At 37.0% G+C, this 16385-nt stretch overlaps 1 protein-coding gene across 2 annotated transcripts in view; it reads right to left on the reverse strand.

Annotated features, from left to right (window-relative positions):
- Nucleotides 1-16385, reverse strand: part of SHPRH (SNF2 histone linker PHD RING helicase) — a 56863-nt gene that overhangs the window by 10029 nt on the left and 30449 nt on the right. For both annotated transcript variants that reach the window (XM_083367460.1, XM_083367459.1), the window contains exons 15-23: nt 14113-14201; nt 11556-11648; nt 10781-10888; nt 6230-6372; nt 5235-5408; nt 4806-4868; nt 4177-4402; nt 2497-2640; nt 1146-1247 (exon numbers count right to left, since the gene is read on the reverse strand). In XM_083367460.1, coding sequence (XP_083223586.1) covers nt 1146-1247; nt 2497-2640; nt 4177-4402; nt 4806-4868; nt 5235-5408; nt 6230-6372; nt 10781-10888; nt 11556-11648; nt 14113-14201 — 1142 coding nt within the window. The remainder of the gene's footprint in view (nt 1-1145; nt 1248-2496; nt 2641-4176; nt 4403-4805; nt 4869-5234; nt 5409-6229; nt 6373-10780; nt 10889-11555; nt 11649-14112; nt 14202-16385) is intronic.

Raw genomic sequence — 16385 nt, forward strand, 5'->3', positions numbered from 1 at the left:
TTCAGACTGAATGGACATTTTTGTTCATCTATCAAGTCCTTCCCAAGGATCTGGGATAGGCAGATGTGGATATTTGATGGTGTTACAGATATTGTCACAGGATTAACCTGCTTTTGCAACTAACTGATGGTGGATTTGTCAATGCCAATGGCATTCAAGTGGTGCTTCAAATGGTTTGGGATTGCACCCAAATCATTCATATATATATATATATATGGTTCCTTGGTTTTTCGGGTTTTTCCCCGCGTAGAACTAAAGGTGTAGGCGCAACGTTTCGACGGAATCCCATCCGTCATCATCAGGCTTTAGCTTCCTTCTTCTTCCTTCTCCAGAAGAAGGAAGCTAAAGCCTGATGATGACGGATGGGATTCCGTCGAAACGTTGCGCCTACACCTTTAGTTCTACGCGGGGAAAAACCCGAAAAACAAGGATCCACATACAGGCACCCGCGAAAACCTCAGAAAACAAATATATATATATATATATATATATATATATATATATATATATATATATATATATATGTATGTATGTATGTATATATGTATGTATATGTATATATATATATGTATATATATATATATATATATATATATATATATATATATATATATATATATATATATATATATATATATATATATATATATATATATATTTAAGGTGGTTAAAATAGGTATGGATTATTTTAGATTTGTTTTCCTAGTTAGCAAAAAAATATATTGAAGACAGATAACTATCAAGTCTTAAACTAGATAGCAACTCTGGAAAGGCAATGCAAACCTGAAACAAACCCTAGTAGCAGTTATTATTGCTAATTCCAGGCACGCTGGAATTCTCTGGCATGATCCTAGTGATTTCACAGTGGTAAGCAATGCTTTTGTGCTGTTTAAAAACTGTTAGCAGATACTATATTTTGGTCTTTCAAAATCCATGAAATAGGCCTTAAGAGAAAATCCTATTTTGAAAACAATTTATCCTGCCCTCATGCATTCCCATTCTATTGGTCTTTGGTTGGTTTATGGCCAGAAATTGTATAGGATCACACCAACTAAATATAAAAGCCAATGTATCTGAACACGCTGACAGGGGAAGGATGTTCCAAAGGATTAGTATAACGTAAGCCCAGTAAAGTTCCATCTTACCTTTTCCAAATTAGTGAGGTAGAGTAGCTGGCCTAGTTTCTTCTGCAGCTGTGATTTGGCAACTGCTTTGTCATTCAAAAGTTTCACTCTGTTTTGTTCCACCTAGAAACCAAGTTTATTTTCAAAAAACTCTTTATTACATTGTGGAAAAACTTTGTCGAATATCCCAACTTCTCTAGCATTACTGCTAAATAAGAGAGATCTATTTTGTTTAAAATTATTCTGTCTTTCAACCACCATCAATCAGGAAGTTCAGATGGAGAGGAGAGTATGACATATATTATATGACATGGTTTGATTACCGGTAGCTTACTATTGCTCCTCCTTTTAATTTAAAATGGATTTAATTTTGAAATGTTTTATGGTGTTTTTATTGTAAACAACTCCAAACAAGTTGGAGTTAAGGCTAATGAGCAACCTATCCGCTATAAACAAACAAATCTGAGAAATATGACTTTCAACATAATAATAAAAGAGTTGCTAAAAAAGGTTAGTGGTGGAACAGTGGGCTAATGCCTCCTTAAGTAACACCAGCTGCCTGCAATTAGTGCAGGTTCGTGTCCCACCAGGCTCAAGGTTGACTCAGCCTTCCATCCTTCCGAGGTAGGTAAAATGAGGACCCAGATTGTTGGGGGCAATAAGCTGACTTTGTAATAATGCCGCTTGGGGGGGGGAAAGCCCTAATAAGCAGGCATATACATAGAATGAAGGCTATTGCTAAGCACATTGGTTTGTGCTTTAAATTGTAAGCTGCCCTGAGTCTTCGGAGAAGGGTCGGATATAAATGGGATAAAAAAATAAATAAAAATAAAGGCATATTTCATTTTATTGTACTTCGCAGATGTGTTTTCATAAGACTCTTCAGCAGTGCAATGGTTATGACTCATTGAAGGCTGAGATGATGATTAGCATATTTTTTTTAGCAATAAAGCATTTTTAATTAAGGTACCTACCTTTTTTAGACATAATGCTAATGTACACTTAATAAGTACAGTATAGTATAAACATAACTTTTATATGCAATGGGAAACCAAAAAAATTCATGACTCTCTTTATTGCGGTGGTCTGAAACAGAACCTGCAGTATCTCTGAGGTGTACTTATAACAGTGTTGAACATTAAGTTATTTTTAGTTTCAGATTATAGCCCTCAGTGACTGCTAATCATTAGGACTATGTAGTTTTGAACTAAAATGTTACTTCAACTCCAGCTGAAGCAATCTTTCAAAGTAGCAATTTGTGCCAAGGCCCTCATTACTGAATAACGTTAGCCTCCAACTCAGTGGTTTACAAACTGATCCACCATGGCTTATTAAGCAATATTTGAGCTTCTCAAGTATAAAGATATGTCACCTCATTTGGCTCAATTATGTGAAGAACAGGGTGATTGGGTTTTGGCTCCTCTGGATGACGCATTCTAAGGCGTTCGGTGGCCATAGCAAGTTCATCAATGGCAGAGACATGGTCTCTCAAGACCATCCAGTATTCATGAAGCAACTGAAAGGTTAATTATTTTAATCAGAAAAAAAATCTTTCAACTGTGTTCAACACAACATATCAGCATGTAACATAAATTATGTAGAAATTGTACATATTCTAAAATTACACGGGCAGAAAACATAATAGGAAGGAGTAACTTAGGTTTCCTCTCTGTTATTTTCAAATGTGTTGTATGACAAGCAATTCCATCTCTACAGAATACAGGGAAACTATGCAAAAAATCTCTACCAGTAATATATATGTATATGTACAGTATGTGCATATATACATGTGCATATATACATGCACACATATCCAGGAGTTAAAGATATAACTTACACTGAAATAATATAAAGTACATCATGGAAATCTGTACATATGTCCTGGATACATTTGTAAACACAGATTTGGCAATTAGCCTAAGTATTTTCAAACAACCAGAAATGAAAAATTTGTTCCCCCATGTTTAGTACTGATTAATGCCAGCAGAGTCAAATTCCTTGCAACAACTTCCCATTCCAAACAACTATTTCTTAGTAGATAAAGCAAGTGATGCATGAGCAATAAGAATAATACAAAAGTCATGTATATATAGACACCTATCCCTATATGCATTCTGGTACAGAATGCAGCCGCGAGAGTTGTGTTGGGAGTCTCCCGATACTCCCATGTCACACCTCTGCTCCGTGAGCTGCATTGGTTGCCAGTCATCTTCCGGGTGAGATTCAAGGTACTAGTAATGGTGTTTAAGGCCCTACATGGCAGGGGTCCGGAGTACCTTAGGGAACACCTGCTGCCGGCATCAACTTCCCTTCGCCCTGTACGTTCCCACAGAGAGGGCCTCCTCAGGGTGCCACCGATCAGAGAATGTCGATTGGTGGCCCCCAGGGAATCAGTTACCGGTTGAGCTCCGGATGGCGCCCGATCTTCGCTCCTTCCGTCGCGATCTAAAGACATTCTTATTTGAACAAGCCGGCCTGGCCTGATAGGGGATTGGTGGGGTTTTTTATTGTTATTTTAATATTTGTATTTACTGTTTTTAGTGGGCATATATTTAATTCTTTTTTAACTTTTGTAACTTTGTATTTTTTATTCTTGCCCTGTTCACCGCCCTGAGTCCTTCGGGAGAAGGGTGGTATATAAATAAAATTATTATTATTATTATTAATCAATTATCCTAGAACTTACTCTATTTAGCATACCTACTCTCAGACAAGAACCCAGCTACCTCTAAATGTGGCAAAGTGTTTTTTCTATTAATTACAAAAATTGGCACGACCTAGTGAATTAACAATTAATATGTGTGTGTGTGTGTGTGTGTGTGTGTGTGAGTGTGTGTGTGTAATGATCTGTTATTTCATTACTTTTTTATATATTACATGTGTTTTTAGTTTTTTGCAATGGTCTACATAATAAAGTTAATCCGAATCTACATCTTGCAGCTTACTTAGTGGCATATAGTTTCAAGTTATGCTCGAATTGCCCACATGCCTGGTACCAAGCAACTATTGTTTATATTAAGATTTCTTCTGAGATTTCTTCTTCTTGTCATACCTTATATTCTTTTTTCCATGCTTCAAAAAGTTCCAAGAAGATATTGCCTTCTTCAGTTGCCTTGGAATCTAACCTATGAGCTTTGGCAAAAGACAATATCGCTTTCAAGGAGCGCTCAGTTTCACTTGCTGCCCAGAGACCTCTGCTGGTGGTAGGCAAACGGTCATCAACCAGGCCTTCTTCATCTTCTATCATTTCTTCAAAGATCGCCATCTGGCCTTTTACACTTTAATGCAAAAATATTACAGCTGTCATCATATCTGAAGATTCTATACAGTACATCTTAATCAAAGCAAGGATACTGGGCAAAACAAAGCCCGTAACTCGAAAGAGGTACCACAAGGGCATGAGAACACATGATGGGATCTCATTATCTAAAAAAAAAACACATCCACCATACCCATATATAATTTCTTCTTGAAAGAGCACAGTGACAGAAAGCAATTCATTTAAGCTGTATACACTGGATAAGGGGCACAGGAGTTCATAAAAAAAAAGAACACATCTTTTTTTGCAGCACTAAAGTTCAGAAAGTACACAGGCCTTCCGTGAATTTTTATCAGTAACTACTTGTGGATGTTTGATTTTGTCATTAATGCAATGAAAAAAAGAAAGCAATAAGCACTTACGTGTGGGAAAATAGTTTTGATTCATATTCTGTGAACAACTCGTCAGCTTTACAGAAAACACAACTGGAATACAAATTTTACAAAAAGAAGATCAGTAAACAAAGGTGCTTGCTAACTAAGGAAGCTTTATCAATAGAAATATACAAAATCAATTCCCATTAAGTTTTAATGAGAATTTGAACAATAAATAATTTGCTTTTCTATGTAAATAAATCAAACAAAAGTGTATATCTGTCAGCTGCATACCTTATGTTAATTAATCAATTAACTGAATAAATCATAACACAGTATAGTAACAAGATTTTTTAAAGTCATAAAACAATAACACCTATTACATAATCTCATGACAGTTTCACCACAACAAACAGAAGAAAAGCAGAAGGAAACCTCTATAGTTTGGTCAATGGCCAATATTTTTTTTACACTTACTTGTTTAGCGGCAATCTTACTGGCCGCAGATGGCAGATAGTGGCAGCCTCAATAACTGCTTTGGAAGGAGGTCCTTCCAGATTTTTCACAGCCTCTCTCACTTGCTTCTGCAGTTTCTTCACTTCTTCCATTTGTGTTGTCAGAAGATACTGCAGTCCTCTGCAGTCACGAAATCTAGGAGGAGATAAATGGGTATTCAAGGAGTTAGAATGTTATTCTGGAACAGATCTATTCAGTCACGTATCTGAAATGGATGGGCTTTAATCGCAATCTGGTATTTCCAATGTGATGTTCATAATTAACCACATAGATTTTTAAACAACATGGCAACCTTCAGAATAATGTTGTTTTTAGGGAAGCACTTAGATATGTGTAGATTCCATATTATATCTTTAGAACATAAAAATGGTAAACTGTTTCAGTCAAGTGCTATCTATCTATCTATCTACAGTATCTCTCTCTCTCTCTCTCTCTCTCTCTCTCTCTCTCTCTCTCTCTCTCTCTATCTACATATACATATCCCCCAAAAAAGTAAAGCTGGGAAGATAGTGGAGCATGGAGATCAATTTTCAAGAGATGTGCTATGAAAAAAAGCTATGTCCACTCCATAATAGTTGCCGTCTTTGTTTTAATGTGCCAGGACAGAAAGTTATTTCCTTTTAATTTAAATTATTTTAACTGTATTTACTCCTCTGATTGGCTATGGATAGATAACATAAGTTAACAAACTATGCTGAACAGACCCCCTGTAAGTCTTATTAGAATAGACATCGTGATACCATGAAGAAGAGAGCTCTCTACACATTAACAACCAGCATGAGAATTTCTTACATCTCTCCCTCATTTAGTCAAGATTGCCCGGTATGAATGTAAAACCATACAGATCCACTTAATATTGCAAGTTTATTGCAAATGTTTATGACTTCTCCCATAAACAACATAACTGTAATAAAGAAGTTGAAATTTAGCAGCATTTTTTTCAATTTCTGACTTACTTATCTGCCATAGAGAGCTTATTCATTTGCTGTTTGTAATTGCTGGTTAGATCATTTTGTACTCGCTGTACAAGCTCCTCATCTATCGCATACTGTATTGCTGACTGAATCACATCCAACCACCAAGGTGAACCGGAGCGTATCTGGGTATAGCAAAAAAATTGTGACCATAATAAATGTCCCTTAAATCATGCTTTCCTGGAACAGGTTGGATCATGACAGGCTTAACAGTACTATGAGATCAAACTCACGATGAGAAAAAATTGTCTTCTCCAAGTATCAAATAAAAAATACATTATGCAAAGAAACTGAAGTAATGTAGTAGTAGTATGATTTAAAAAATAATAACCAAAAGAACCTCATACACAGATATGCAATAATACAGGCCCAGCTTGTTTTAACAAGTTCGCTAGGGAATCTTTAGCAACTTACTTAATTTTAAGACAATCTGAAAAATCCAGCTCTAGAAATATGTTTGTCAATGTGTCTATCTGTATCAATTTTTGATAGCTGTAATATTTCCATCTTGCAGTGTATATGCTCATGTATAACCAGAGCTGCCTTACAAAAATAGTCTAATAATATATATTTTTTCCTAACATGCCTGGCAGAACAAAAGACTATAACAAGACTATTTACTATTGGACCAATACTGAGTTACAAAATTTCTATCTATCACCACCCTTCTTTGTGAAATTCTCAAAAAAAAGTAGTAAATGCTCCAGATACCTTAAGGTAGTTTATGAAGAAAAAAAAAATACAAGATCTACCTGATGCATGGGGTTTTTTTATTCCTGAAAAACAGCACTCTCAAAGACATTGTCTTGTGAATAACCCATTGCTAATGCTTCCAAAGATGAATGCCTCCATGATTCAGTGGGTCATTCCGTAACTACATCTGTCATTTCTAGTGCTGCACAATGCTCTCTCTAGCATGGACAAGCAGTGTCAGACTTTGACCAGCAGGCATGGATGAAGTCCCCGCTGAGCTGTAAAGCTCAATCATCTGTACTGTCTTACCTCATGTCAGTTTTATGAAGTTAGGCTTCATGCAAAATATAAGTTAGGGAGCCGATATGGCAGCTTCTGTTTGATTACTATGTGGTTTGGATGTCTGTATCCATCCATTAAATCTGGAGGAACTACTAAACTCAGTGTGTACTGTTCTGTTCTCAGTTTAATTTGTGTGTGTGTGTGTGTTTATGCATTATGTTTTTATAAAGAATTCTTTTTAAAAAATGTTTTATTGATTTTTGAAAATTACAATCTTTAGCACTTAGTAAACAACATGTTGTCTGGGTTCACATATTAAACATTAACCTCTTCAGCCTAAATCTGTTTAATACTGCACAATCCAGTATTTTTTCCCCGATCCTCCTTTCTTTCCCATATTTTTTCCATTTTCCTCTCATTACACAGTTATAATTCTTAGTACTATTGATGTATAGTTAGATATAAACATCTTCATCATATTTTACTAATATTATACAAATAAGAATAATGTCAATTCATAAATCAACCTCCTGTTTTTCGTGATCTTGTTAAAGTTTGATTTCCCGTCAATATTTGAAGTATCCTTGTCAGTTATGATTTTCTCAATATTAATTACATTTATATAGCTAAAGATTTTATTCATACCAATCCTCCTCTTATTTTCATATTTCCCATATAAATAAAGAAAAAAAATGCTATTTTAATTCTAAATCATATGTTTTGTTATAAAAATCTAGTTATATCTAAGGATAATCTATTCTTTTAATCATATTTAAACAGATATTTAAACAGATAATACCACCTCTAATAGGTCAAATCCTCTGTTTTTAAAATCTAACTCTCGCTTTCTTTCTTTCTTTGCCAAGTAGCTTTCCAAGCCAGGGTAATTAAATCGCCCAGGAATTTTCTTTCTATGTTTGTGAAAGCTGCTTGGCATGAGGAAAAAATATTAGACAGGGTATTTTTTGGGGGGAATTCGCCCATCCACATTCCCTAAGCAACTCCCACCTTCCTTCTCTCAATTTCTCTTTTTAGTCTCCCAAGTTGTGACATTTCCCCTGGCAGCACTATATTCCATTTTTAAAAATCTTTTTCCTTGTCATCAGGTGAATTTTGGAGACCTAAGGAGTAAAGGGTATTTTTTATTTTCATTGTATTAGGTAAGTCTTGCAGTATTTATCTCCTCCGTCTCTAGGTCCATTTCCCTCTGCTTCATCCTTTGATTTCTGGTTTATTTGTTCATATTTGTAGTCATTGTCTGAGAACTTTCCAGTTGTAGCTTCAGTTTGTAGATTTGCTCATTTATATCATCTAAGTTATTTTTAGTCTCATTATGGTTTCTTTTTATGTCCTCTGTGTACAATTGTTTGGTGAATTAGCTGTAGCATAGAGTATATTCCCTTCTGAAAGGTGGTTTTTTTTCTTGAGGCATCATTCCTAGAAATCCTCTAGTATCACCCATCTCAGTCAGAGTGGAACAAAGTTTCCTCTAGTTTTCTGGTCTTTATATGTAGCCTTCATAATCCAGTCCTAATGGCAATATTTTATTGTGATCCTTTGTCTCAGATATCTTAAAAATTGTCAGTCAGGCAAGGTTGTAATCCACAATGTTCAAACTGTTCAAAATATTCAACTTCCCTGAAAACAGCTCAAAAGTCTCTCACAGCCAGTTATTCAAAAGTCATTTTTTTCTTTCTCTCCCACTAGCTCTTGACATTAAAAGTCCAAGCTCAGTAGGTGTTTATAGTCCAAGAAGTTCAGGATGATAGGTATGCCAAAATATTTTCCTATATTGCTAGCTGTTCTCCCTTAAGCTAAAAGTCACCAAGCAGCCAGGGAGCTAGTTATAGTGCTGTACTCAAATCCACCACTAGATGTCATTCAAAATCCATTTCCTCTTAAAACAAAGGGTTGATTTCTTATATTTCACGTCAATGATTTTTTTCCAAAGAGAAAATCTTAAGAATTATCTTAGTTCTCAAATTTATCAAAACTGTAGCTTTATGTTACTCTCACTTCAGTATTATGTATTTCTGTCCCCCGTAAAAAAATTAAAACACCGCTTCCGTTCACATCCAGAGATTTTTAGCTTCTTGGGAGCCTTCCCCAGGGAATTCAGTTGTAAAATAGGATCAATATTCTCATCCAGTTCCAAACATGCTGTTTATGATGTGCTAATTGGTGCTTTTTCTTCTTCGGCTGTTAGCAGCTAATGGTCAACCATAGGAATGTAGCCGGTCTTTCCCCTGCCAGTTTGGAGGACTTTCCTCGGATTGAACAGAAAGACCGCCATCTTTTGGGAGAAAGATGAGGCACCCCTCATCGCCTCTTTGGGGTGACTTTAGGCCAGTGATGGCGAAGCTTTTAGAGACCAAGTGCTCAAACTGCAACCCAAAACCCACTTATGTACAGTCAGGTGCTGGGTGGGCATGGCCCATTGGGTGGGTGTGGCCCATTGGGTGGGCATGGTCCATTGGGTGGGCATGGCCCATTGGGTGGGTATGGCTGCGGTGGTAACAGCAAACTGGGTGGGACTAAAAAGTTCAATCAATTCCAACTTTGTTAGATCTTTTTTTCCCCACGAGAAGTTGAAATTGATTGATTGAAACTTTTTTTTTGTACACAGCAGCGGAGGCCTAAAGCGAAAAGGTTTTATAAAACCCAGCTGAAGGCCTAGGACTGGGACGATGGTGCATGTGCCCACAGAGAGGGCTCTGCGTGGCAATTGTGGCACCCGTGCCATAGGTTCGCCACCATGGTTTTAGGCCCTTTACAGGGCCCTCAGCAGGGCGAAATTGGGCATGGAAGGCAGAGCCCTGCCTTCCTGTGTCTGTCTCGCTGCAACACAAAACTGAAAGTCTTTATAGAGAATTCTTTGAAGAACATGGTGAGAGACATAGTTACTGTCCTGGCAGATAATTCTAACGAGGAGACATTTTTTAAAGTTATCTGAATATATGATGGCAATATGTGTTTTAACAATTTGGCTAAATTAGTCTTAGAACAATTTCTATACTGGAACTAGTTTTTTTTAGTACTTTGTCTTCTTAATAAAGGTAACAAGCAAGATGTGACCATTTAAACATTTCTAAAGAACCTAATTAGCTTTTGAATGAAGGCTGTTAATAAACAGCCTTTAATAAACAATCATATTTATTATTCAGTAAACAGATTATAACAGATCCTCAATTTGTGCTGTGCAAAACATTTCAAAACAAACCATTCTGAATTTGGAATACCACTATTTGAGTGTGAAACTCCTATATACGATGCAGCAGCTTATCTGAGCATATTGGAACATATAGTTTCAAGCTCAAAACATCATTGCTTCAAATGTAAAAGCTTGAAGCACTTCTGAAATGCCTGAAACGGCCCATTTCATGCTTTAAAAAGATGTTCTGCACCTGAAAACAGGTCGCTGCATACTCAAAACAAATTGTTTCTAAGTCAAAACATCTGCACATCCTGATTTCAAGATGCCCTGTGATAAAGGATGCAAAAATATAGTATCTCTGAATGTTAAAAAGATACAGATCAAATATGGCAGCCATCTCTTACTTTTCTTTGGAGTTCATGAATTGTCTGTATAACTGGTTGCAAAGCCTGATGAGCTTCAGCAACTTCTGCATTTGATTTACTCATATAATGCTGGCGGAGTTGTTCACACTGCGTTTAAGTGAAAGATTAGTGAGTCATATAACCTTGACAGAAATCCTTCTAACAATGAAATACAGTTAATCCATAGATATATTATTGTAATTACATGAAGCTATTCTAGAATGCTAGCCTGGTTTGATTAATGACTTCAATAAAACACAACAAAGTATAATTAACAGATGTTTGCGAAGGGGAATAGTATAATTTGAACACTGGTAGAAGACTCCAGGCAGGTCCAAACAAAAATCTTTTTTCGGATAGGGGGGTGTCAGTTATTCATGGTATCAATCACAATATCTATTAGATAGCCACAGAATAGTTCTAATTTCTTCCTCTGAAGTTAGTGAGACAGCCTAACTTCAGACAGAGAAATCTGGCTTAAAACTTTTTCTTCTTCACCATTCTTCAAAATGATTTTCCTCACAGCACCAGAAAACAAGCATCAACAGCACAAGAAGCTGGGAGTTGGCATGAATATTCCTCAGGAGCCAAAGAATCCCACCCCTAACACTGTGATAATTTTTTGCTAGCCCTGGAATCAGTACAGACTTTATCATGAATTGTCCCATACGGGAATGTTTTATGTTTGTAGATACAACTGATCTGTTTTTATTTTATTTTTTTGCAAATAGGTGCTCCTTCCCACACACTGAAATGTATATAATGAACAAAGTACCTCTTCCTTAAGTTTGCCATCTCTTAAAGTGGGTGGTATCCCAGGATGATTTGCCATCAGAAGTTCCATCAGATTGTGTGTAGAATGAAGTCTCTGTCAATGTAACATAAATGCCTGTCATGAAGTCTATTATATTCTGAAAACTGTAATAGGGAACAATTTAATGTGTAACAGGTTTGTGCACTAAGGAAACTCAGAAATAATTTCTTACTTTTAATTGTATAGTACTGTATATACACATTTTCAGATCAGGGCAACTGACCAGGATGGCTGTTTTTTTTACAGTTAATGATCTTTTATTTTTTTAAAAAAATAAGTAAAAGTCTATGAGGGCTGCAAGGAGTATGGATAATGGGATGAAAAATTCTGCCTATTTGAAGGGATTTTGTGAAGGGAGGAATGAAAGGTTTTAAAATGGTTGCCTTAAGCTCTTTGCCTGTTTCGTCCAAAACATGAATTTCTGCATAAATGAAAATATTTTCATTGCTGAAGTTAAATAGTGTACTGAAAGCACAAAATTTGAGCCGGGTGTGTGTGTGTGTACTTAAATTCGTGGCATTCTTTGCTCCAGATTCTGTGTTTGACCTTCACAAACCCTGCCAATAGGCACATCAAAGAAATGGAGACAAAAAGTAGGCTTTTAGAATGGAAATGTGTGATATGAAGAAATATAAATAATTTAAATTAACTGGAAAATACACACATTATTTAATTCAAAAGCTTTCAAAGCATTCTGAAGCTGAAGTGAAAGAACCATCATTTTAGATTTTTACTGTCAAACACATTTACACAAATATATCAGTCACCTGGACAATGACAAATAGAGCTATACAACCACACAAAATTGATTCAATAATTTGTTCCAGAAAATTACTGAACTCAATTCAGTAACCATAGAAAACCAACAAAAATGATCTTGGAGAAAGAATATAGGTAGTCCTTAACTCATGACTGCAACTGGGACTAGAATTTCCATTGCTAAGTGATGCAGCTATAAAGCGACATCACATGACCTCATTGCTTAGCGATGGCAATTCTGGCATTCCCCACTGCAGTCATTCAGCAAATTCCAACAAGCCATTCTAAATTTGAAGCCTCCCAGCCCCAAGCCTTGGTTCTTCCAAGGTAAGAGACTGTCTCCCCTTCAACTTCCCCCAATTGCCTATTCCCCTCCAGCCCCATCTCTATTCTTTTAACCACCCTGCATCCTTACAACTTGCAAGGCAGCAAGAAGCCCCAGAACCATGTGGCTTAGGTGCTTTTTGGCATACCATGGCTCTGGAGCTGCAAAAAATTCCCTAGGCTCCAGCACAGCATGCAGCTGCAGCCACCCCTGGAAGCTTCAACTGCCCCAGCATGGCCCAGCAGCATAGCACAAAACCACTGTGCCCTAGGAAACTCCAAGAATGCAGTGCAAAGCCACTGCATCCTGAGAAGTTCCAGCAGCTGCAGTAGCACAGGAAGCACCCCAGCCCAGGCCCAGCTGCACTCATCTTTGCCACCCTGAATCCCAGGGACCCTGCCACCTGAGCTGACTATCAGAGTCTTTTGCTCTCGCTACTGATGAGGTGTGGCTGTTCTGGTCCTATGAGGCAGCTGCTGGCCACGTCTGACCATCTTCTCCAGGTCTCTCAATAATGGGCATGAAATTTGGAGAACAGTGCATGTGATCTGGAGAATGACACAAGCAGGAAGAAGGCCTAGCATGGCCAGCAGCTACCTTGCATAGTGCCAGGCTGGCATACTGTGTCAACAGAAGATGGTAAAGATCAGCTGGGGGCAGTAGGTCTATGGTGTGTAAGGCAGCAAGAGCAACTGAGAGGGGCCCCAAAGAAACTTGGGAGGGTGCACAGGTAGAGGAGATTTACCTCAGTAACTTGCGACTCTCCCTGCTGGCTTTCCCAATGACTTCCTAGAGAAGCCAACAAAGAAAGTTGTGAATGGCAAACATGTGATCATGGGGTACTTGACAACTGGTTGTAAGTGCAAAAGGGTTGCCCATCACCCAGATAGTAATCATCTGATAGCAGGGGTACTGCAAGAGCTATGAATTGTAAATCCCTTCATTCAGCAGTGCTGTAACTTTGGACAGTCATAAGTCAAGGATTACCTATATATCAGTAAAGCAGAATGCTGACGTTTTTCATGGAACCTGTTTCCTAACCTGGCATGGTCAAAGGGCTGACCGCAGTCCTGAAAGCCTGTAAAGTACTATGTTCCAAATAGACTGTTGCAATCCTTTAAAAAACACCCATAAAGATTTAAAAAAATACCACACACCAAAAAGCTAAGTTAAGTAATTCAATAATAAGTGGAGCATTATATATGTACACAAAATGATGTTCTAATGAAAGATCTGCATTTAAGATAGTTATGCCTTGTTCTTTAACAGTATTATTTAGATCCATCTGCATCAATCACAACTGCAAAATAAAATGAAATGGAGATGTACCTGTTTATTCATAAATGAATTCATAGAGGTTTAGCTTCTTTTAACACAACATTTACTAGCCTATGTGGTCTTTCAAAAAAAACCCCTACAAATTAGTGTACATACTTGCAATGAATCTGTTTTGAGCTTCTCTTTATGCTCTTCAGAGGAACGCAGAACCTCTCTATACAAATCTGCCGCCGAAGCATATTCTCCTGAAAAATTAGCACATTTCAGACTGGAACGTTGCATTTCTGTTTTCTGCTTATATAAAATTATGTATACATGATCATTACTCTTTTTTTTAAAAGAAGCACCTTTACATTAAAAAAATATATACAAGATCAATATATGAATCTAACTGAAAAGGACTTGAATACCAAACTTCCACCCTGAAAATGAAGTTAAAAAAATAAAAGTCTATCACAGAATTGTTATTCCCATAAATAAAAATATGACATTTCTTGAGTTGTTCTCTTCACTAAAGAGGATGGGGAGGAGAAATAATATAAAATGTTGTCCAGGGAATTCTTTTGGAATTAACAAACCAAAATGTCTGAAATCTGAAGCCTCATCTTTGCCCTGCCAGTTCTCCCTTGTTCAGCTAGTTCAGGGTGAATTTGCCATATATTTGGCAGTCTGTTTGAATTACTAGCTGGCAACTCACAACGTCTTACCAAATAAACTTGTGGGATGCTTCCACTGAATTCTTTCCATTGCTATAATCCTTTTACTAAAACTCAGACAAATGAAGTGACCATTGTCTAAAACAGAGTTCCCCAACCTTTTGGGCACCACGGACCGGTTCTGTGGAGAAAGGTTATTCTGAGGACCAGAGAGTGTGTGGTTTTGTGTGCTGTCTGCATTACACAGATGGGACTTGGCTTGTTTGTGCAGACCAGTTGTGGGCAGGCCATGGCCCAGTACTGGTCCATGGACCAGGGACTGGGGAACCCTGGTCTAAAATAACAGTTTCATATTATTTCTGAAAATTGCTTTCTGCTTGCCAATTCTCAAAGTACTGCCCTTGCTATTCCTTGCATGCCTTGTGGTTGAAATTGTAAAAAATATACCAGGAGTTGACTGTTGTTATTTTTGAAGACAAAATAGGGGCAGGGAAGATAATATTGATTAGTTATGCTATACTTCAAACAACCAGGTCCAGTTCAAGTATAATAGGAAACCACTATCGCTTGATGCCCATGGTTCTTTTTCTGTTCTAATTTTATAATTGCAAAGAAATCAGTTTGATCAGTTTTCAAATTTAAACCATACTTCAATGTGCCTGATATTGAAAAGAGTCTGGGATCAAAGTTGGATTTCAGATTCTGAGCTGTTAATGCAAAGAAGGGATATAATGTGTAAAGGTGTTTTCTTAAGCATAAACTTCAAACCCTCTCCTTACAATCATGAAAATATAGACAGGAGAGGAAATATATAAACCAGAAATTCAGGCAGGTTTATTGATGTCCAAGGAAACTGTGGTTTCCCATTGCACTTGAACTCTAAAACTGAGAACTTCACTTGCCACTCGCTGTAACTTCTATGCAAAATATTATTAAATTATTATTTAAAGTTACACTAAACTTGAATGACTTGGACAAGAAATTTCCCTGCGTTATCAAAACTAGTTGGAATGGTCAAAATGAGTATGTACTATTTACGAACAATCAATATTTTAAATATACAGTCCCTTTGGAAAAATACAAACACAACAACATGCTGAAACATGGTGTCAGAATCCATTTATACTATACTATTTTTATATTGCATTTTATGTTGCCCTGTAAACCGCCCTGAGTCCTTCGGGAATAGGGCAGTATAAAAATTTAATTAAATAAATAAATAAAAATAAATTTATATCACATTCATAAATGTATGTTTAAAACATTATCCCCCCCCATGGATTCTGCCATCTCCCAAGGAAGGAGGAGCACATGTGGATTCAGCCTGCCTTAGGTTATTTCAAAGACCAAGGGAACCTTTTGAACTGGGGGAACAAAAGGGAGGGTTTAGAGAAGAAGGCATCTGGACTGTGTCTTCGTTTAATTCTGTAGAGGAAGAAGGCAATAACCATAAAGATTCGAAGTTCCTTTTTTCCCACGAAAGGGATGACACGAAGTAAAATGATGGGGGCTGACCAAATGGGGTTGAGGGAAGGGGGGTTGAACCGGGATCCCTTTATAGAGTTTCAATTTGTAAAACAACACTAAGTCCTGTCTTGTATTTCCACAACCAAGCATGTCCTAGTAAAAATTCCTTTTGGACTAGAACTGACTCCAAGAGTTTTTGTTTTCCTAAGATGTGGATTGGGGTGGGTCCCGACACATGGTTTAAATCCAGTTCATAAGAAATTAAATACAGGTAGTCCTCCACTTACAACAGTTCATTTAGTATCT

The sequence above is a fragment of the Vipera ursinii genome (genome assembly GCF_947247035.1).
Source record: "Vipera ursinii genome assembly, chromosome: 1".
Classification (NCBI taxonomy): domain Eukaryota; kingdom Metazoa; phylum Chordata; class Lepidosauria; order Squamata; family Viperidae; genus Vipera; species Vipera ursinii.